Here is a 21,084-nt window from a genome sequence, read left to right as displayed (position 1 = left end):
CCTGCCGCAGGAAAGAGGGCTTGGCCAGATTCCGAAAAAGCACTTGGAGGGCTCCGGCTGACCCCAGGCCTTGGCGGTGATGAGGTCTCCACCGGCCCGTGGGAGCGGCCTCGGTGGCGGCGGGGTCCGGAGGCCCAGCGGCAGGCAGCCGTCGGGAGGTGGTGGGGGTGCAGGCGTCCCGGACCCCAGGCTGGGAGCAGCGGGCAGAGGGGAGGGCTGAGATGCGGCCGGCGGCAGGTGGAGTGCGGGGCTGGCGGAGAGCGCGGGGCTGGTGGAGCCTGTGGGGCTAGTGGAGTGCGGGGCTGGCGGAGCCTGCGGGGCTGGCGGAGCGCGTGGGGCTGGCGGAGGTGGAGAGCAGGGCTGGTGGAGGTGGAGAGCGGGGCTGGCGGAGCGCGGGGTTGATGGAGAGATCAGGGCTGGTGGAGGTGGAGAGCAGGGCCAGCGGTGCGCGGGGCTGGTGGAGCCTGTGGGGCTGGTGGAGGTGGAGAACAGGGCTGGCGGAGGTGGAGAGCGGGGCTATTGGAGCCTGCGGGGCTGGCGGGGTGCGGGGCTGGCGGAGGTGGAGAGCGGGGCTGGCGGAGGTGGAGAGCGGGACTGGTGGAGCCTGCGGGGCTGGCGGGGTGCGGGGCTGGCGGAGGTGGAGAGCGGGGCTGGTGGAGCCTGCGGGGCTGGCGGAGCCTGCGGGGCTGGTGGAGGTGGAGAGCGGGGCTGGTGGAGCCTGCGGGGCTGGCGGAGGTGGAGAGCGGGGCTGGTGGAGCCTGCGGGGCTGGCGGGGTGCGGGGCTGGCGGAGGTGGAGAGCGGGGCTGGTGGAGCCTGCGGGGCTGGCGGGGTGCGGGGCTGGCGGAGGTGGAGAGCGGGGCTGGCGGAGCGCGGGGTTGATGGAGAGATCAGGACTGGTGGAGGTGGAGAGCGGGGCCGGCGGTGCGCAGGGCTGGTGGAGCCTGTGGGGCTGGTGGAGGTGGAGAGCAGGGCTGGCGGAGGTGGAGAGCGGGGCTATTGGAGCCTGCGGGGCTGGCGGAGCCTGCGGGGCTGGCAGAGAGCGTGGGGCTGGGGAGGCAGGCCGGGCTCGCCCGCGGGCAGAGCCTCCTGGGAGGAGAGGCTGGAGCACTGGGCGCGGCTCTGCCCACTCCAACGCCCCGAGGAGGAGGCCCGAGCCGGCAGCCAGGCCTGGGAGCGGGCCGCTGTCCTGGGGAGATTTCCCCGGCCGCAGCGGGGGACAGGCCTGCTGGACCGGCCCTGCCTCCGGCCCGCTCCTTTGTCCCGTGCGTCTGGGCTCCTTAGAAGGCAGCCCTTAGTCCAACTGGCCGTAGCCCCTCGCCAGGACACAGCCCGGCAAGCGGAGCCCGGCTGGACCGCAGCCCTGGCGTGCCCCCTCGGCCGGGCACCCTCGTGCAGTAGCAGCCTGCACAACCTCACCCAGCAGCCCCCCGGGGCGAGGCGGGCTCCCCCTTCCCCGATGACCCATCCCCCTTCTCTTTACCCCTCCTCCTAGTGCCTCGGAGCGACCCCCGCCCAGGGACCCCCCCTCGCCTGGGGCAGCTGTGGGTGACAGACCCTACCCCAGACTCGCTGCGCCTCTCTTGGACCGTCCCCGAGGGCCAGTTCGACTCCTTCACGGTCCAGTATAGGGACAGGGCCGGCCGGCCCCAGGCGGTGCCCGTGGAGGGGCCCGAGCGCTCCGTCCTCATCTCCCCGCTGGACCCCGGCCACAAGTACAGGTTCACTCTGTACGGGGTTGCCAACAGGAAGCGGTACGGGCCCCTGACAGCTGACGGCGCCACTGGTGAGTGACGGGGACCCAAGCCCCCCGCGGCCCCCCTCCATACCTGCCCTCAGCCAGGAGCCAGCCGGGCCTCCAGGGAGGCTGCAGGGCCCTGGCCCGGTCCCGGGCTGAGGGCAGCCGGCCACCCCCGCCACCCGGCCCCCTCCCGTCCCAACCACCCCCACTGCCTGGCCCCCTCCCGTCCCAGCCACCCAGCCCCCTCCCGTCCCAGGCACCCCCACTGCCTGGCCCCCTCCCGTCCCGGCCACCCCCGCCGCCCAGCCCCCTCCCATCCCAGCCACCCCTACTGCCTGGCCCCCTCCCGTCCCGGCCACCCCCGCCGCCCAGCCCCCTCCCGTCCCAGCCGCCCCCACTGCCCGGCCCCCTCCCGTCCTGGCCACCCCCGCTGCCCGGCCCCCTCCCGTCCCAGCACCCTGACTGCCCGGCCCCCTTCCGTCCCAGCACCCTGACTGCCCGGCCCCCTCTCGTCCCGGCCGCCCCCGCCGCCCGGCCCCCTCCCGTCCTGGCCGCCCCCGCCACCCGGCCACCTCCCGTCCCGGCCGCCCCCGCTGCCCGGCCCCCTCTTGTCCCGGCCGCCCCCACTGCCCGGCCCCCTCCCGTCCCGGCCGCCCCCGCTGCCCGGCCCCCTCCTGTCCTGGCCAGCTGCCCCCCAAGCCCAGCCGGGGTGTCCTGCCTGGGTGGGCCCAGGCTCCTCGGGAGCTGGCCAATAGCCTCCCCCACGTGGGCTTGCTTACAGCCCCAGAGACGGGAGAGGAGCCCCCCCGCCCGGAGCAGCCCCTCCTGGGGGAGCTGACAGTGGCCGGCGTGACCCCCGACTCCCTGCGCCTGTCCTGGACGGTGGCCCGCGGCCCCTTCGACTCCTTCGTGGTCCAGTACAAGGACGCGCAGGGGCGGCCCCAGGCAGTGCCCGTCGGGGGCGACGAGAGCGAGGTCACCGTGCCCGGCCTGGAGCCCGCCCGGAAGTACAGGATGAACCTCTACGGGCTGCGCGGCGGGCAGCGCGTGGGGCCCGTGTCTGTGGCGGCCACGACGGGTGAGTCAGGGCGCCTCCACCGCGAGCCCTCGTGCCCGAGCGGCCTGGCCCGGCCCCTCCCCTTCCCCGCGCCAGCCCCCCTCAGCCCTGCCTCTCCACCTCCCAGGAGGGCCCCGCTCCCCTCTCGTCCCCGCTGCCCTGCACCGAGGCCGCGCCAGTCGGCCCCCGCCTGCTCGCCGCGCCATGTGTGCGGGCTTTTGCCCTGCCCGGCCCAGGCCCCGTGCCCGGGCTCCAGCGGCCTGCCCCTGCCCGCTCTGCCAGCCCCCGACCGGCCGCTCACCTGCAGTCCAGTATCGTCCACTCCTCCCCGCCCCGGCCTGTCCCAGGCAGCCTCTGGTGCCTGTGGTGTTCTCCTGGCCGAGACGTCATGCTTTCAGGGGTTGAGAGCACAGGCTCCAGAGACAGCTGCCTGGCTTTGGTCCCTGCTCTGCCGTTTACTAGCTATGGGACCTTGTGCCAGTTACTTGGCCTCTCTGTGCCTCAGCTTTCTCATCTGTCCAATGGGGATACAGGTGGTAAATAGTGTACAGAGAGAGGATGTGGCTCGAGCAGTTGAGCTCCCGCCTCCCACACGGGAGTCCTGGGTTTGGTTCCAGGTGCCTCCTGAAAAAAACAAACAACAAGCAAAATAAACGAAAAAGCCGACGCAGGGAAGCCGACGGTGGTTCAGTGGTTGAGCACTGGCTTCCCACGTATGAGCTCCCGGGTGCAATGCCCGGCCCCTTGTACCTAAAAAACAAACAAACAAAAACCGCACAGACGTGTCAGGGCGCAGGGAGTCCATGTGTGAGCCCCAAGCGGCGCTTAGAACAGCGCCCGGCGTGGAAACTGCCCCCTCGCCCCCTCCTCGCCCCCAGCCTTGCAGGGCCATCCCCACCCCCTCTCCCTCTCGACTGCCCATCCCCTAAGTGGCCCCTGTGGGCCCGGCAGGGGGCCACAGCCTCGGGACGTGGGTCGGTGCCCGCGGGCACGTGGTGCTGGAGCAGAGCCCTCCCAGCCACCCCCCCAAATCCTTCCCGCTCTCCCGCCCTGCTGAGGCCCTGCTGCAGCGGTGCCTCCCCAGGGTTAAAGGGCAGGCAGGGCTGCTGGGGGCCCTGGCGGGAGCCCCTTCCACATCCTGGTCTGGTGGGGGCAGGCAGGAGCTCCTGGGGGGAGGCAGGAGCCCAAGTCCAGCACAGTGGGGGCTCCAGGCCCCCGGCCCCGCGGCTTCCCGAGGTCAGCCCCGTCCCTGAACGCAGCACAGAAAAGTCCCTCAGGCGGCCCTTCTCCCCCATCTCGGCTCCTTCCTCAGACACGAGGGAAGAGACCCCCGCCCCCACGGAGGAGGACAAGACCCCTGCCCCCACGGAGCCACCGACAGAGCCCACCACGGAGTCCCCTGCGCCCCCCGCGGAGCCGCTCCTGGGGGAGCTGGCGGTGACGGCGGCCTCCCCGGACTCGCTGAGCCTCGCCTGGACGGTCCCCCGGGGCCGCTTCGACGCCTTCTCCGTCCAGTACAAGGACAGCGACGGGTGGCCCCAGGCGGTGCGAGCCGGGGGCGAGGAGAGGGCGGTCACCGTGCGCGGCCTGGAGCCCGGGCGCAAGTACAAGCTGCACCTGTACGGCCTGCACGGGGGGCGGCGCGTGGGCCCCGTGGCCGTCGTGGGCCTGACGGGTGAGTGGGGCCGGCGGCCGGGCGTCCCCCTGCACGCGGGCCCAGCCTCTCTGCGCCGCTCCCCCCTTCCTCCGGTGGAGCGAGAGGCTGCCCACCCAGGGCGAGCCCGAGGAAGAGCGGCGCCTGGGGCAGGTTTCGGCCCCCGGCCCCAATTCCTCCCCTGTAAAGCGGGGGGCGAGGGCGCCCACCTCGCAGGACCGTCGGGAGGACGGGAGCCTGCGAAGGGCCTGGCGCAGCAGCTGGCCGCCAGGGCTGGCCTCCGCGCTCGTTCCCCTCCTCCCTGCTCGGGGTCTGCTCTGTCCCCTGCCGCGGGGCGGGCCAGGGCGGGCCTGAGCCTGAGTGCGGCTCTGAGCCTCCTTGGAGGCCCGTCAAGGGCCTCCCACGCCCTCCTCGGGCCGTTACGGGGCCACGTCGGCCTCCAGAGGACCCAGCCCGGGCTCCCCCCTCCAGAGCCTCCGCCCGTGAGGCCGGTGCAGGCGAGGAGCGCGCAGCCTGGAACCTGACCACGTCCCATCCCTGGCCTCCCCGGTTCTGAGCTGCGTGATCCTGAAAAAGTTGCCTCTTTTTAAAAAAAAAAAAGATTTATTTATTTCTCTCCCCATCCCCCCCCAGTTGTCTGCTCTCTGTGTCCATTTGCTGTGTGTTCTTCTCCATCCGCTTGCATTATCCGGCGGCACTGGAAAAGTGCGTCTCTTTTTGTCGCGTCATCTTGCTGCGTCAGCTCTCCATGTGTGCAGCACCACTCCTGGGCGGGCTGTGCTTTTTTCACACAGGGCGGCTGTCCTCGTGGGGGGCGGTCCTTGCGCATGGGACACCCCTACACGGGGGACACCCCTGCGTGGCACGGCACTCCTTGCGCGCATCAGCACTGCACATGGGCCAGCTCCACACGGGTCAAGGAGGCCTGGGGTTTGAACTGCAGACCTCCCATGTGGTAGATGGACGCCCTATCAGTTGAGTCACATCCGCTTCCCACTTATCTCTTTTTTGAGCCTAAGTTTGTTCATCTGCAGGGTTAGAGGTGGTGATCTAGAAGGCCTGGCCTGTTCTCAGCTCATTTTGACTTTTCACTCCAAACCTCCTGTAGAGAAAATACTGTATATCATGTGCAAAGTACTGGATATTTTAAAGATTTATTTATTTATTTATTTAATTCCCCTCCCCTCCCCCGGTTGTCTGTTCTCTGTGTCTTCTTGCTGCCTCTTGTTTCTTTGTCCGCCTTTGTTGTCATCAGCGGCAGGGAAGTGTGGGCGGCGCCATTCCTCGGCAGGCTGCTCCCTCCTTTGCGCTGGGCGGCTCTCCTTATGGGTGCACTCCTTGTGCGTGGGGCTCCCCTACACGGGGGACACCCCTTTGTGGCATGGCACTCCTTACCCGCATCAGCACTGCTCATGGACCAGCTCCACACGGGTCAAGGAGGCCCGGGGCTTGAACCGCGGACCTCCCATGTGGTAGACGGACGCCCTAACCACTGGGCCAAAGTCCGTTTCCCAGTACTGGATATTTTAGAACATGCATTTTGGAGGCCCTGGGTAGGATGTCAGTGGCCCCTTAAGAAGGAAATACTGTTGAGCAGCAAGTTGGGGAAGCCACGGGGACCTCGAGCCGATCCAGGGGCCCTGCCCGCATGTGGCCCAGGCCGTGCGGTTGCCGGAAGGCCTGCGCGGAGCCCCTCGAAGCCCCTCTCGGTTGGAAGAGGAGTGGTCTAAGTGCAGGGGGTTGGCGCTTCACGGGGAGGCATGGCCTCACCTTCCAGTTGAGCCAAAGCACCAGCCAAGAGGGCGAAGGACACCCCCCCTTCCCTCACAGAAAGGTGCACAGCGGGCAAGAACGAGCAGGCACTGGTGCTGCGGGAACCGTGGACTCAGGCGGCGAGTGGAGGGCGTGCCCGGCCGGGCGCGCTTCTCTCCTTCCCGTCCTGCCTCTAGCCGCCACCGCACTCCTCCAGCCGCCCCTCCTGCAGGCGTGTTCTGTCCGCCCGAGCCCTTGTCACCCGGGCTACCTGTGGATCTCGCCTGTCCAGATGCTGGCCTCGCCCGCCCTCGGGGGCCAGGGAAGCCAGCTCTTGGGGGTCCTGGCTGCCATTTTGCCTCTGGGGACCGCGTCCCTGGTTTGCTCGCTATAGAGAGGTGCTCCCCACACTCAGCTCCTTCCAGGGCAGGGGGCTGGCGGCTCCCGAGCTCAGCCTCTCCCAGCCCGGCCCTGCAGACCGCTCAGAAGTCCAACGAGCGTCCAGAGCGCCCACTCCACGCAGGGGGCGTGTGGTGTGAGAGGTTTCAGGGGCGACCCGAGCAACGGAAACACGAAGTTGTGTTTAACTGCGGCGGGGACGGCTGCGGGGAAGCGCACGGGCTCTGGGTTGGACGTGTGGGTCTCAGAGTCCCATGGAGCAGGGGGGATGCTGGGCCACCTCGAGGCTGGTGCCCAGAGGCCTGGACGGGAGGCGGGCGTTTGGAGTCACCAACGCACGTGGACGGGACGGGAGCCACTGTCCCAGGGCCTCGGTGACGGCCGACGTCCCCGCCCCACCAGCCCACCCCGACACCTGCTGGGGACTCAGCGAAGGGCTGTTGCCCAGACAGATGGGACTGATCGGTGCGGGCTTTTTTTCCTCATTGTCTGCTCGTTGGTTTTGCACATTGTTTTTTTCTCCCTGTCTGCTCATGTTTTGCTCGTTATTTTTGCTCGTTGTCTGCTTGTTGTTGTTTTTACCCTGATGGTTTGCTCGTTGTTTTTGTTCATTGCGTCTGCTGTTCTTCTTTAGGAGGCCCTGGGGACCGAACTCGGGGCCTCCCGTGTGGGAGGCGGGTGCTCAGTTGCTTTAGCCACATCCGCTCCCCGGTCAGTGTAGTTTTACATGTAAAGTTTGTGAGCACCACAAACGAAAATGTCAAAATTACTGCCCAGGAAAAAGAGGCTCTTTTCCTAACAGCTCCCCCATCTCTGTCCCAGCCCCCCGGCGTGAAGAAGTGGCCCCTCCAGCCACCGAAGCCCCCCAGGAGCCGCGCCTGGGGGAGCTGACGGTGACGGGCGTGACGCCCGACTCCGTGGGCCTCTCGTGGACGGTCCCCGAGGGCGAGTTCGACTCCTTCGTGGTGCAGTACAAGGACAGGGACGGGCAGCCCCGCGCGGTGCCCGTGGCCGCCGACCAGCGTGCGGTCACCGTGCCCGGCCTGGAGCCTGCACACGAGTACCAGATGGACGTCTTCGGGGTGCACGGTGGGCGGCACGTGGGCCCCCTCTCGGCGGTGGCCGTAACGGGTGAGCAAGGGGGTTGGCCAGGCTCCCCTGCCCGGGACCCCTCTCCCCGCTGACGGCTGCCCCCCGGTCTCACAGCCTTCCTGGTCTGCTTCCGGGGCCCAAGGCCCCTTCTCCGGGCTGGGGTCTTCGCTCCCTCCACTCTGTCCTGCCCCGGGACGGGAATGCCCCCCTCGGACTGCCCAGTCGCCCTCCCCTTCTCCTTAGACCGTGGGGGGCTTGGGCACAGCCCTCCCCTCCTGCTGCCCTTGTCCCTGGGGACAACCACACACGCCCCTCCACTTCCTTTCCAGAGGGCCAGCCGGGCAGCGGTCTGGCTTTCTCCTACGAGGTCCCAGGTTCAATCCCCGGTCCTGGTACCTAAAAAAAAAAAAACACCCATAAAATAAAGTGCCCGGGATTACCAAGGAAACCAATTATATTGATACACAATTATGAAAATATTTTCTGAAACTCAAATTGACCGCAGTCACACGGGGGCTCTCTGAGCTCGCTAAATATCTAGACTTAGCAGCGTGTGAGACCCCCGCGCGGTGAGAACTGGCGGTGAGTGCGGGCGCTGCGCTGGCTCTGGAGGCTGGGGAGGCCTGCGGCGGCGGCTGCGGCTGCCACGGCTCAGCCCGCCCCCTGGCGCTGTCTCCTGCTGACCCTCGGGGGCACCGAGGCCACAGGGTGCGAGAACTCAGCGCCCTCTTTGTCCTTCCGCATCCCAGCTCCCCTGCCGCCGACCCCCGCCGCCGAGCCCCCGCGCGAGCCGCGCCTGGGGGAGCTGGCGGTGACGGGCGTGACCGCCGACTCCGTGGGCCTCTCGTGGACGGTCCCCAAGGGCGAGTTCGACTCCTTCGTGGTGCAGTACAAGGACAGGGACGGGCAGCCCCGCGCGGTGCCCGTGGACGCCGACCTGCGCGCGGTCACCGTGCCCGGCCTGGAGCCCTCCCGCAAGTACAAGCTCCTGCTCTTCGGGATCCAGGATGGGAAACGGCGCGGCCCGGTCTCCGTGGAGGCGAAGACAGGTAAGGGGACCCCTCGCCCCCTCGGCGCTGCCCGGCTCCCCTCCCCTCGCCGGGGCTTCCCTGGCTCAGCTCCTCTCTGTCTGTGGAAGCCGTGCTGCCCGTGTGAGTCGGGGGCACCCGAGCACCAGGAGCGGGGCCGGCCCTGCCTATGTCCCCTGCCGGCCTCTCCCCGCCCCCAGGCCCCTTCTTGGGCGGTGGAGCACGGAAGACAGGTGCTGGGAGGAGGGCGCCCCAGGAGCCCTGCCTGCCCGGCCCCGGGGGAGCGGGCGCCCTCCGAGGGTCTCGTGCCTCTCCTGAAGCCCCCCGCAGCCCCTCGCCCATTCTCACCAGCCAGGCGCGGGCCTCTCCTGGGGCCTTGGACACCGGGCGGCGGAGGAGCCCAGCCCAGCCCTGCAGCCCAGCGCTGCCCCTTTCCCGCTGCTCGGTCCAGGCCCTCCCCCGCCCCTGGGGGCTCCCTGTTGCCAGAAAACTCTTAGAATAACAATGCCGTCAGCGGCTCCCCATCCAGGAGGGCTGCCGGCCAGCGCTCCCTGCCCCAGGACGGCTCCGCGGGTGCCTCCCCCACCCCCCCGCCCCGCCCCGGGGCCTGGGGCCCGTGCCACGGAATGAGGACGGGGTCAGAGGCCCCCCTGGCCAGCGTCTGCCCCCCACCCCATCATCCCCCGCTGGGGAGCCTGTGCCCCTTGGGAGCAAGGGCTGCGCCGGTGCACCTGCTGGGCCACAGTCGAGCGGGCTGGACAGCGAGCGGAGCCAGGAGGGCCGCTGGCGACTGCTCTCCCGAGAGACGCCTCCGGCGCGGAGCGAGGCCTGGGCCAGTGCGGCTGCGGGGGGAGGCGTGGAAATATTTGGGGGAGGCAGCGAGTATTTGGGCACTTTGGGGTTTTTCCAGCCCCAGTGGGAGGCAGTTCAGGGAGTCGTTTCGGAAAAAACTGAACACAAGAACCTTGCGTCCCCGTCAGCTGCCCGCGGTGATGCCAGCCCCGGGACCCCCCCCCCGCCTTGGGGAGCTGTGGGTGACGGACCGCGCCCCGGACTCGCTGCGCCTCTCGTGGACGGTCCCCGAGGGCCACTTCGACTCCTTCGTGGTCCAGTTCAAGGACCGGGACGGGCCCCGCACGGTGCCCGTGGACGGCCACGAGCGCTCGGTCACCGTCGCGCCCCTGGACCCCGGCCGCAAGTACAGATTCCTCCTCTACGGCCTGCTGGGCCGGAAGCGCCACGGCCCGCTCGCGGTGGACAGCGCCCCCGGTGAGGAGCCGGCGGCCAGGGCGGGCGGCCTCGGGGCGGGCCCTGGGCCCCGCCGCCCCCTCGCCCCGCCTTGCCCCTCGAGCTCACCCCGCCGCAGACGGCGCAGCCATGTCCCCCCGCGTCTCCCCCGCAGAGACCCGGCAAGCGGAGGACGGCGCCAGCGCGAAGCCCCGCCTGGGAGAGGAGCTGACGGTGACGGGCGTGACCGCTGACTCCGTGGGCCTCTCGTGGACGGTCCCCGAGGGCGAGTTCGACTCCTTCGTGGTGCAGTACAAGGACAGGGACGGGCAGCCCCGCGCGGTGCCCGTGGAGGGCGGCCGCAGGGAGGCCCTCGTGTCGGGGCTGGTTCCCGCCAGCAGGTACAAGCTCCTGCTCTACGGGCTGCACGCCGGCCGGCGCCTGGGCCCCCTCGCGGCCACCGCCGTGACCGGTGAGTGGCCAGAGCGCCTCCTCCCGCCCGCCCCGGCCCCGTGTGGCTGAGGCCCGCCCCGTGAGTCCTGAACTTCCCACCTCCCTTCCTTTGGGGGAAGGATCAGCTTTACCGAGGCATGAATGACACAACACCCAAATTTAGCCTTTTCGAGTGAACGATTCCAGGGGTTTTGACAAACGTACCACATTCCATCGCCTGCCCCGCAGTGCCCTTGCGCCCCCTGCAGACAACCCCCCACCCCGGCCCGGCAGCCGCTGGCCTGCTTGCCCGCACCCCAGCTGGCCCCCTAAGCACCCCACGGAACAGGCCCGCTGGCCGTGCAGCCCCCTTGCCCGCCTCCTTGCGCGCTGCGGGAGCTTTCCGAAATTCCCGCACGCGGGTCAGGAGCTGGCTTTATCCTGGCCGCCCCCCGCCCCCTCCCTGAGGCTGCCGGCAGGGGAGACCGCTCACCCCAACCCCGTCTCTGGACCAGCCCCCAGGGAGGACCCCGGAGGCCGGCCCAGGACCCCGGCGCCCCCCGCTGAGCCCCGGCTGGGGGAGCTCACCGTGGAGGAGGCCACGCCGCACGCGCTGCGCCTGTCCTGGACGGCGGGCGAGGGCAGATTCGACTCCTTCGAGGTCCACTACACGGACACACACGAGCAGCGCCAGGTGGTCCGTCTGGGGGGTGACAGGGACGAGGTCACCATCTCCGGCCTGGAACCCGACCACAGATACCTGGTGACCCTGTACGGCTTCCACGATGGGCAGCGCGTGGGTCCCGCCCACGCCGAGGCCTGGACAGGTGAGGGGAAGTCTCCGCCCACTCACCCTCCTCCTGAGGGGCGGGGGCGCAGAGCGGGGCGGGGGGCGCAGAGCGGGCGGGGCCGCGGGGGCGTCCCGCCCCTCAGGTCCCTCTCCCTCTGCTTTGGGCTCAGCGTCCCGGGAGAAGGACGGCACCCCTCCAGGACCCGCCGCCACCGCCTCCCCCGCGCCGCCTGCCAAGCCGCGCCTGGGCGAGCTGACCGTGACGGACGCCGCGCCCGACGCCCTGGGCCTCTCCTGGACGGTGCCCGAGGGCCGCTTTGACCACTTCCTGGTCCAGTACAAGAACGGGGACGGGCAGCCCAAGGCGCTGCGGGTGCCGGGGCACGAGGCCGCGGTCACCGTGTCGGGGCTGGAGCCGGACCACAAGTACAAGCTGAACCTGTTCGGCTTCCACGGCGGCCAGCGCGTGGGCCCCGTGTCCGTCGTGGGGGTGACGGGTGAGTGGGGCAGCCCCGGGGCGGCGCGAGGCTCAGGCTCTGGCTGTCCAGTGCCCAGTGAGCAGGGGTGCACAGGGGCTCGGGTTGGGGGCCCACGAGCCTGGGGCTGAGGCCGAGGGGCCCCCGTGCCGTTCCCGGGGCCTCCTCTGGGTGGGAGGGGCTCTGAGACCCTGCCGTGCTGGTGGCTGCCACCAGCGCCACGCGCAGCCTGGAGGCTCCGGCCTGTGTGCTCAGCGTCCCCTGTGCGGGGTCCAGGCGGGAACGGGCTTCTCCAAACGGACCCCAGGGCCCGGCTCAGCTCCTGCCCTCTTCCCCGCGTTCCCAAGGACAGTGACGGGCCAGCCTCACGCGCTCCTTCTCCCTCTCAGCTCCAGAGGACGAGACCCCCGCCCCCACGGAGGAGGACGAGACCCCCGCCCCCATGGAGGAGGACGAGACCCCCATCCCCACGGAGCCACCAACAGAGCCCACCACGGAGCCCCCCGCGGAGCCGCTCCTGGGGGAGCTGGCGGTGACGGGGGCCTCCCCGGACTCGCTGAGCCTCGCCTGGACGGTCCCCCGGGGCCGCTTCGACGCCTTCTCCGTCCAGTACAAGGACAGCGACGGGCGGCCCCAGGCGGTGCGAGCCGGGGGCGAGGAGAGGGCGGTCACCGTGCGCGGCCTGGAGCCCGGGCGCAAGTACAAGCTGCACCTGTACGGCCTGCACGAGGGGCGGCGCGTGGGCCCCATGGCCGTCGTGGGTCTGACGGGTGAGTGGGGGCGGGCAGGTGCTCGGGCTTGGGGCTTGGGAAAGGTCTCTTATTGGCGTTTCCAAAATCTCCCCACGGAGACCCAGGCCCCCAAAGCTGGCAACTCCTGAACCCAAGTCCCTGCCACCCACACCTCAGGACAGGTGTGACCCGGGAGCACGGAGAGCAGACTCTGGAGTGTGCCAGGCCTGTGTGGAAAAGGCCACTGCCACCAACCTGTCTCTGGCCGCTCCACCTGGGAACTCTGGGAAGAACTACATTTGTGGGGGTGGGATTGAAAGAGCATGTGCTAGTCAGCCAAAGGGGTGCTTGTGCAAAATACCAGAAGCTGGTTGGTTTTTATAAGGGTATTTATTTGGGGTAGGAGCTTATAGATATGAGGCCATAAAGGATAAGTTACTTCCCTCACCAAAGTCTGTTGCCACATGTTGGAGCAAGATGGCTGCTGACGTCTGCGAGAGTTCAGGCTTCCTGGGTTCCTCTCTTCCCAGGGCTTGCTTCTTCCTGGGCTCAGGGTTCCTCTCTTCCTGGGGCTTGCTTCTCTCTGGGTTCAGGGTTCCTCTCTTCCCAGGGCTTGCTTCTCTCTGGGTTCAGGGTTCCTCTCTTCCCAGGGCTTGCTTCTTTCTGGACTCAGGGTTCCTCTCTTCCCAGGGCTTGCTTCTCTTTCCTCTGTGAGTTTACTTCCCAGGGCTCCAGCTTAAGGCTTCAGCATCAAACTCTAACATAAAAACTCCAACATCAAATAGCCCTTCAACTCTGTCCTTTGCCGCATCTTTTATCTGTGCGTCCCCACCCACCAAGTGGTGGGGACTCAGTGCCTTAATGATGTGGCCCAGTCAAAGCCATAATCATAACATAATCATGCCCGGGTACAGACCAGATTACAAACGTAATCCAATATATATTTTTGGAATTCATAACCATGTCAAACTGCTACGTAGTAATTCGGTGAATATTTGTTATACCAAATTTCAGACACGTGCGCAAAGAGAATGACTAGTGTAACGAGCGCTCGCATGCCTCTCACTTGCTGCAGCCGGTGCCTGGTGCCGGGTTGCTCTCTGCCCACCCACTTCTGCTCTCCCCACTGGGATTTTTTTCTTTAACAGCTTCATTGAGGTTTAATTTACATACCACAAAATTCATCTGCTTTAAGGCTGCAAGTCAATGACTTTTAGTATATTTACATCTGCCACTACAGAACTGGAGAACTTTTCCATGACTCCAAAAAGAAACCCGTTTCCTGCCCCCCTTCCCACCCCTAGCCCGAGGCAGCTACTGCTCTTCTTCGTCTGTGGATTTGTCCTTCTCGCGTTGTGTAAAAACATCTCCTTTTGCTTCCCTCACTGAGCATGGTGTTTCTGAGGCTCATCCACCCTGTGGCATGTGTCAGGGCTTCATTTTTTTTATGCAGGGCAGCATTCCACTGCACAGATACGCCACTGGAGCAATTTCAGACTAATCCCAGACACTCTATATTTTCATTAGTGACGATGTAGGTATGTCTCAAAAAAATGATTATTTTTAAAAATATTATTACCATATTTTAAAAATGAATAATCGTTCCTTAATATCAGGCATCCAAATACATATACATAAAAGAAAGAAATATCAAGGATCCAGAAAGCATTACCCTCTCCTGGTTGTCTTGCGATTGTTGCTTTGAAGTTTGTTGCTAAAATCAGGTCCAAATAAGGAGGATGCGTCGCAGTTGGGGTTGGAGTCTTAAATGGGGCTGTCAGGAAAAAGCCCCAAGGAGAAGGCGACATTTGAGCAAAGATTGAAAGGAGGCGTGGGCATGAGCCACGGAGACATCCGGGAGAGGAGACCCAGGCAGGGAGGGCGGTCGGTGCAAAGGTCCCGAGTCCGGAGGGTCGGCCGGGAGGCCAGCGTGGTTGCGCGAAGAGGCCGGGGGGCGCGGTCAGGAACGCACCGTAAGGCCCGCACCGGCTCACCCTCCAGCCGGAGTCCACGAGGACCGGGGCCGCAGACCCCCGTCCAGCAACGGGAAGGGCTCTGTCTGCCTCTCTCCGCAGCGCCCGCAGAGCCCCTGCCGCCTGCGCCCCCGCCCCCCACCGCCCCGCAGGGCCTACCAAGGCCGCGCCTGGGCGAGCTGACCGTGACCGACGCCGCACCCGACGCCCTGGGCCTCTCCTGGACGGTGCCCGAGGGCCGCTTTGACCACTTCCTGGTCCAGTACAAGAACGGGGACGGGCAGCCCAAGGCGCTGCGGGTGCCGGGGCACGAGGCCGCGGTCACCGTGTCGGGGCTGGAGCCGGACCACAAGTACAAGCTGAACCTGTTTGGCTTCCACGGCGGCCAGCGTGTGGGCCCCGTGTCCGTCGTGGGGGTGACGGGTGAGTGGGGCAGCCCCGGGGCGCGGCGCAAGGCTCAGGCTCTTGGTGGTAGGGCCCATTTGCTGTCCCCTTCACAGTAGTCATGGCCTTTTTTGTTTGTTTTAAGGAGGTACCGGGGATGGAACCCAGGACCTCATACGTGGGAGGCAGGCGCTCAACCACTGAGCTCCGTCCACTCCCCCAGTCTTGGGCTGTTGAAAGGGTCGTGCTGTCCCTCTTGCTGTGGAAGCACCAAGGGGTGGGTGGCTGCAGGGTGAGCTGGCTGCAGCCCCAGGCGGGCCCTGCACCCGGGGAGCTGGAGTGGAGCCCACTGACCACAGCTCGCTCCCAGAGGCCTGTGCCCGGGGCCCCACGGGTGTTTCAAGGAGACTTGAGGATGCCCTTGTCACCCGAGGGCGGCAGTGCCCGTTGCCCACCCTGGAACGCGGGCGGAGAGATGGGCTGCGCAGACCACAGCCTCGCTCACTCCGTCTTCACATCTATCCTTGTCAGCCCTGGAGGACGAGACCCCCCTCCCCACGGAGCCACCGACAGAGCCCCCCGCGGAGCCGCTCCTGGGGGAGCTGGCGGTGACGGCGGCCTCCCCGGACTCGCTGAGCCTCGCCTGGACGGTCCCCCGGGGCCGCTTCGACGCCTTCTCCGTCCAGTACAAGGACAGGGACGGGCGGCCCCAGGCGGTGCGAGCCGGGGGCGAGGAGAGGGCGGTCACCGTGCGCGGCCTGGAGCCCGGGCGCAAGTACAAGCTGCACCTGTACGGCCTGCACGGGGGGCGGCGCGTGGGCCCCGTGGCCGCCGTGGGCCTGACCGGTGAGTGGGGGGGAGTCGGGGGCGGGGAGAGCGCCCTGTCCCTCGCCAGTGCCCGGTGGCCCCGTCTGCTCTTCGGCCAGTTCCCGAGGGCCCAGGCCTTGCGTCCACTTTCACGTCCTCCTTCCGTGGCCCGTGGGAAGTGGCCCGGGCCTAGTGGCGGGTGCTTTGCCGCCCTGCAGCCTCATGGTCCACCCTGGCGTGGCCTCCCTCTGATGGTCAGCTGCTGGCCACCTCTGAGGGTGAAAGGTGGCAGGCACCTGACTTCCTAGCTTTTTCCTTCCTTTCCATTGTAATCACAGCATCCTTCTCATGCCCATAAAAAACTTAGAAACAACTGAACACCCCACCACAGCGGAGTGATTAAATAACTTGGGCAATGCCTATAAAGTGAGCTATTATGCCACCCGTAATGTTTTAAGACAGTCACGTTATAGCGTTACACTGAAAAAGGGGAGCACAAAATGTTTACGATGATGCTACTGGCAACCACCGGACGGTCGCGGGCACGGCCAGAAGGCAGGACAGACACGGGCATGCGTTGTGGGACAGAAGGCAACGCCCCGGCACTAATTTCTGTGGTTTTCTATTCTGTGTTGTCCAGTTTTTCTTCACTGGCAAGCGTTCCTTTCCTAATCCGGGGAGATAGAAAAATAGAATGCCCCCTGCCTTCCACTTCTCTCTCCTCCCCCTACCACTCCGGCAGCATATTTCGTTTCCAATGTTTAAATATCTAGTCCATAAGAAAAAAAGGGAACGGCGTCCCTGGGTGGACGGGATCCCCGCGGCACGGGTCATCAGCCCTGCCTCTCCGAGGTCGTTCCTGGCTAGATCCTCAGGCCTGGTCTAGAGGTCTCCACGAGGGTGCCTATGATGAGAAGGACCCGGCACCCCGAGAGCCGGTCACTGCCTGTAGCGGCAAGCCTGGGACGGGGCAGGGCGCAGTGGCCGAGCGCGGCTCCCCACCGGCCAGTCCTGGGTCCAGCCCCTGGCCCCGGGACCCGCAGGAAAGCAAAACCGCCAGCAGGCCTGCCGCACAGGGAGGCGCGCCTCACCTCCCGGGGGCGTTTCAGCCAGGGGTCCCTCTCGACTGGCTCGCCCCTGGCTCCCGGGGAGGCGCCCAGGGGCCGCACCCTGGCAGTGCCTTCAGAAGCGTGTCTGTGGTGGGGAGAGCGGCGATTTAGGGCGATCGTTCGCCAAACCCACACCCCGGGGGGAAGCGGCTGATTCCTAACTCTCTACATCACTCCCTGCCCTCTGCCCCCCACTCGATCATTAATTTTTTCTAGGACAGAACTTCTTTGTAAGTTCATGTTTTTCAAGTGAAGAGAAATAGTAACGTGATGGAAAGTTTGAAAAATTGAGTAAAAAAACCCCACCTCTGGTCACCCCAGCTCCGAGTGCAGCAGGCCTGAGCCACGCCCGCCGGGGCCTGACCGGGCAGCGCCTCTCCAGGGTCAGCCGAGGGTCCTCGAGCTCTCACGTCCTGCTCTCCGTCCCGGGGGCCGTCGCAAGCACTGGCCCTGCAGTTCCCTGCCCGCGTGAGCCGCCGCCTTGGTGGTCCTTTTGTGCTTCACCGGAATGTGCCGGAACAGAAGCCATCATCTCTTGTGGGCAGCTCCTGACACATTTACTGTCACAAATAATCCCGTAACGAGCTCTTCCATGCTGTAACTTTTTCCTTCTTTTTAATAGCTTTTTTTAGGACAGAGGCCCAAAAACGGGATGATTGGGTTAAAGGAAACGAGTGTTATTTTGGCTTTCGGTACCTACGTCCAAATTGCTTTCTGGAAGCGAGTAGCGGTGCGGTGCTCGGCACTCAGGCCGGGGGCCCCTCAGCCCTGCCCATCGCTCGGTGGTCAGGGCGGCTGACCCGAGGGCTCCCAGCGCCGCCAGCCCTGACGCTCGGGAGGGAATTGGCGGGACGGACCCCTTAAGCCCAGCTCTGCTCTCAGCTCCACAGGAGCGTGTGGACGAGACGCCTGCCCCCACGGAGGAGGACGAGACCCCCGCCCCCACGGAGGAGGACGAGACCCCCACGGAGGAGGACGAGACCCCCATCCCCACGGAGGAGGACGAGACCCCCATCCCCACGGAGCCACCGACAGAGCCCACCTCGGAGCCCCCCGCGGAGCCGCTCCTGGGGGAGCTGGCGGTGACGGCGGCCTCCCTGGACTCGCTGAGCCTCGCCTGGACGGTCCCCCGGGGCCGCTTCGACGCCTTCTCCGTCCAGTACAAGGACAGCAACGGGCGACCCCAGGCGGTGCGAGCCGGGGGCGAGGAGAGGGCGGTCACCGTGCGCGGCCTGGAGCCCGGGCGCAAGTACAAGCTGCACCTGTACGGCCTGCACGGGGGGCGGCGCGTGGGCCCCGTGGCCGTCGTGGGCCTGACGGGTGAGTGGGGGCCGGCGGTGGGGCAGGGTGCTGCAGAGCTCCGAAATCGCCCCTTCCTGCCATCTCCTGGGGGCGCAGCTGTCCTGGAGAGCAGGCCGAGCCTCCGACGCCCACGCCCGGCCCCTCCCCGGGGGCTTGTCCAAGGCCCAGCAGATGCAGGCCCCCGGGGCTGCTTTTCTCACCAGCCCCCGCCGTGCCGCTGCGCCATCCACGCACCCCCCTCTGAGGAGCTGAGCTCCCCACGGCGAAGGACTCTGGCCCTTCCTTAGAGCTGGTAGAAGGAATCTTCCCTGCATCCCTGATCCCTCAGGGCTCGCTGCTGCGTCGTTGCCGGGCCGCGATGGGGGGCGGGGGTGTGCGGGCAGCGCGGCCTCCCACCCAGACCCCGGCTGCACTAGTCGCAGTCCTACTCGAGCGGGCCAGTTTGCTCACCGCACGGTGGACCCCGTGGAGCCGGGGGCGTCCACGCCCTCGAGCCGGAGCCCTGGGGAGAACCAGTGTGGCCTCACCCCGCAGCGAAGCGGGCCATGGGGGTCTCCGTAAGAGCGCATCCGAGTCCCCGCGCTTCCGTCGGGGCCCGGGGGCTTAAGGAATCGGGACTTTGCTCTGGCCGGGTGCCGTCAGGAGGGAGAGCGGTCCACAGCTCTGTCCCCCCGAGCCTCACGGGAGCAGGGGCAAGGCTGGGACGGCAAAGAGCAGCACCGCTCCCCGGGCTGCAGCGGGGCGTCTGGGGGCGTCCCCAATGGGCAGTGTTCAGTGCGTGTTCAGATGTGAGTGCAGAGCGGACTTGATCCGCTGCGGTCGCAGACGCCTGTCCCTTGCTGATCGCTGGGAAATTCTGTTCAAAGGGGAGCACGGAGCTCCCAGCCGGGCCGGGGCCTGGCTGCTGGGTGGAGACGGCGCAGGTGCCGGGGCCGCTTTTCTGTCTCAGGAGGGAGGCTTGGAAGGGACACGTTAGTTCTTATCCCAGTGGGGCTCCCAGTCGCCGGGTTTCGGGCCCGGAACACACGAGATAGGAAAAGAGCCCTCACCGCCCCCTGTCTGTCCACCCCCAGAGAAGGAAGCTGTGACGACCCCCGTGCTGCCCACCGCCTCCCCCGCGCCGCCCACCAAGCCGCGCCTGGGCGAGCTGACCGTGACGGACGCTGCGCCCGACGCCCTGGGCCTCTCCTGGACGGTGCCCGAGGGCCGCTTTGACCACTTCCTGGTCCAGTACAAGAACGGGGACGGGCAGCCCAAGGCGCTGCGGGTGCCGGGGCACGAGGCGGCGGTCACCGTGTCGGGGCTGGAGCCGGACCACAAGTACAAGCTGAACCTGTTTGGCTTCCACGGTGGCCAGCGCGTGGGCCCCGTGTCCGTCGTGGGGGTGACGGGTGAGTGGGGCAGCCCCGGGGCGGCGCGAGGCTCAGGCTCCCGCTATCCAGTGCCCAGTGAGCAGGGGCGCACAGGGGCTCGGGGAGCAGAGGCTCGGGGGCGTGCAGGGGCTCGGGGAGTGGAGCGCGCAGGGGCTCCGGTCGGGGGCGCGGCAGGAGGTCGGGGACGTGGCAGGGGCTCGGGTCAGGGCACAGCAGGGTCTCGGGTTGGGGGAGCGGCAGGTGCTCAGGGTCGGGGGCCACAGGCCTGGGGCTGAGGCCGAGGGGCCCCTGTGCCGTCCCGGGGGCCTCCTCTGGGTGGGAGGGGCTCTGAGACCCTGCCGTGCTGGTGGCTGCCACCAGCGCCACGCGCAGCCTGGAGGCTCCGGCCTGTGTGCTCAGCGTCCCCTGTGCGGGGTCTCCAGGCGGGAACGGGCTTCTCCAAACGGACCCCAGGGCCCGGCTCAGCTCCCATCCTCTTCCCCGCGTTCCCAAGGACAGCGACGGGCCAGCCTCACACTCCCCTTCTCCCTCTCAGCTCCAGAGGATGAGACCCCCGCCCCCACGGAGGAGGACGAGACCCCCACGGAGGAGGACGAGACCCCCGCCCCCACGGAGGAGGATGAGACCCCCATCCCCACGGAGCCACCGACAGAGCCCACCACGGAGCCCCACGCGGAGCCGCTCCTGGGGGAGCTGGCAGTGACGGGGGCCTCCCCGGACTCGCTGAGCCTCGCCTGGACGGTCCCCCGGGGCCGCTTCGACGCCTTCTCCGTCCAGTACAAGGACAGGGACGGGCGGCCCCAGGCGGTGCGAGCCGGGGGCGAGGAGAGGGCGGTCACCGTGCGCGGCCTGGAGCCCGGGCGCAAGTACAAGCTGCACCTGTACGGCCTGCACGAGGGGCGGCGCGTGGGCCCCATGGCCGTCGTGGGCCTGACGGGTGAGTGGGGGCCGGCGGTGGGTCAGGGTGCGGCAGGGCCCCGAAAACGCCCTTCCTGCCACCTCCTGAGGGTGCAGCTGTCCTGGACAGCAGGCCACGCCTGGCCCCTCCCCGGAGGCTTGTCCAAGGCCGGGCAGATGCAGGCCCCCGGGGCTGCCTTTCTCACCAGCCCCCCATGAGGCCACCGCACCGTCCCGCGCCGTCCGCGCACCCCCCTCTGAGGAGCCGAGCTCCCCACGGCGAAGGACTCTGGCCCTTCCTTAGAGCTGGTAGAAGGAATCTTCCCTGCACCCCTGATTCCTCGGGGCTCGGCTCCTGCGTAGTTGACGGGCTGCAGTGGGTGGCGGGGGTGTGCAGGCAGCGTGGCCTCCCGCCCAGACCCCCTGGTTCAGTGATGTGAGGCTTATTATACCCCAGTGGGTCAACAAAAACGTGGGCGCCCGGAGGCAGGCTGCTAGGGGGCTGACCGGGGTGATTCATTGAACAAGACAGGCAAGTTGTAATCCTAGGGGGCCTGTGCTGGGGGGGATGGACAAGGGACAAATCACAGGATGAGGTGACAGGGCCGGCCTGGGGCCGCGCTTAGGTCCAGGAGGGACGCCCCAGCCTGCCCTGGGCAGCCACGGGGGGCCTCGGCCAGGCCTCTACTTGGAGGCCGCGCTGGAGAGAGGACGGAGCGTGGGTCCCCCAGCGTCTCGGCAGGTGCAGCGGCCTGCAGCCAGAGACGGCAGGGCCTGCCTGAGCGGCCAGGGGGAGTGTGGTCCCGCCGGGGCTGGGGAGAGTGGATGGTGAGGAGGGTGGAGGCAGGACTGGAGGCAGGGA

The 21,084-nt window shown here is 67.5% G+C and overlaps 1 protein-coding gene across 1 annotated transcript in view; it reads left to right on the top strand.

Moving 5' to 3' along the window:
- Positions 1 to 21,084, top strand: part of TNXB (tenascin XB) — a 59,048-nt gene that overhangs the window by 26,589 nt on the left and 11,375 nt on the right. Inside the window, 16 exon segments of the mRNA XM_058306514.2 lie at positions 1,494 to 1,784; positions 2,521 to 2,817; positions 4,109 to 4,471; positions 7,424 to 7,732; positions 8,443 to 8,742; positions 9,702 to 9,730; positions 9,732 to 9,990; positions 10,124 to 10,420; positions 10,896 to 11,207; positions 11,341 to 11,667; positions 12,036 to 12,416; positions 14,453 to 14,773; positions 15,266 to 15,580; positions 17,533 to 17,970; positions 19,026 to 19,343; positions 19,861 to 20,262. Coding sequence (XP_058162497.1) covers positions 1,494 to 1,784; positions 2,521 to 2,817; positions 4,109 to 4,471; positions 7,424 to 7,732; positions 8,443 to 8,742; positions 9,702 to 9,730; positions 9,732 to 9,990; positions 10,124 to 10,420; positions 10,896 to 11,207; positions 11,341 to 11,667; positions 12,036 to 12,416; positions 14,453 to 14,773; positions 15,266 to 15,580; positions 17,533 to 17,970; positions 19,026 to 19,343; positions 19,861 to 20,262 — 4,959 coding nt within the window.

This window comes from Dasypus novemcinctus, chromosome 11 (genome assembly GCF_030445035.2).
Source record: "Dasypus novemcinctus isolate mDasNov1 chromosome 11, mDasNov1.1.hap2, whole genome shotgun sequence".
In the NCBI taxonomy this organism is placed as follows: Eukaryota; Metazoa; Chordata; class Mammalia; order Cingulata; family Dasypodidae; genus Dasypus; species Dasypus novemcinctus.
The sequence above is the reverse complement of the archived record's forward strand: the minus strand, read 5'-3'. Positions and strand labels throughout refer to the sequence as shown.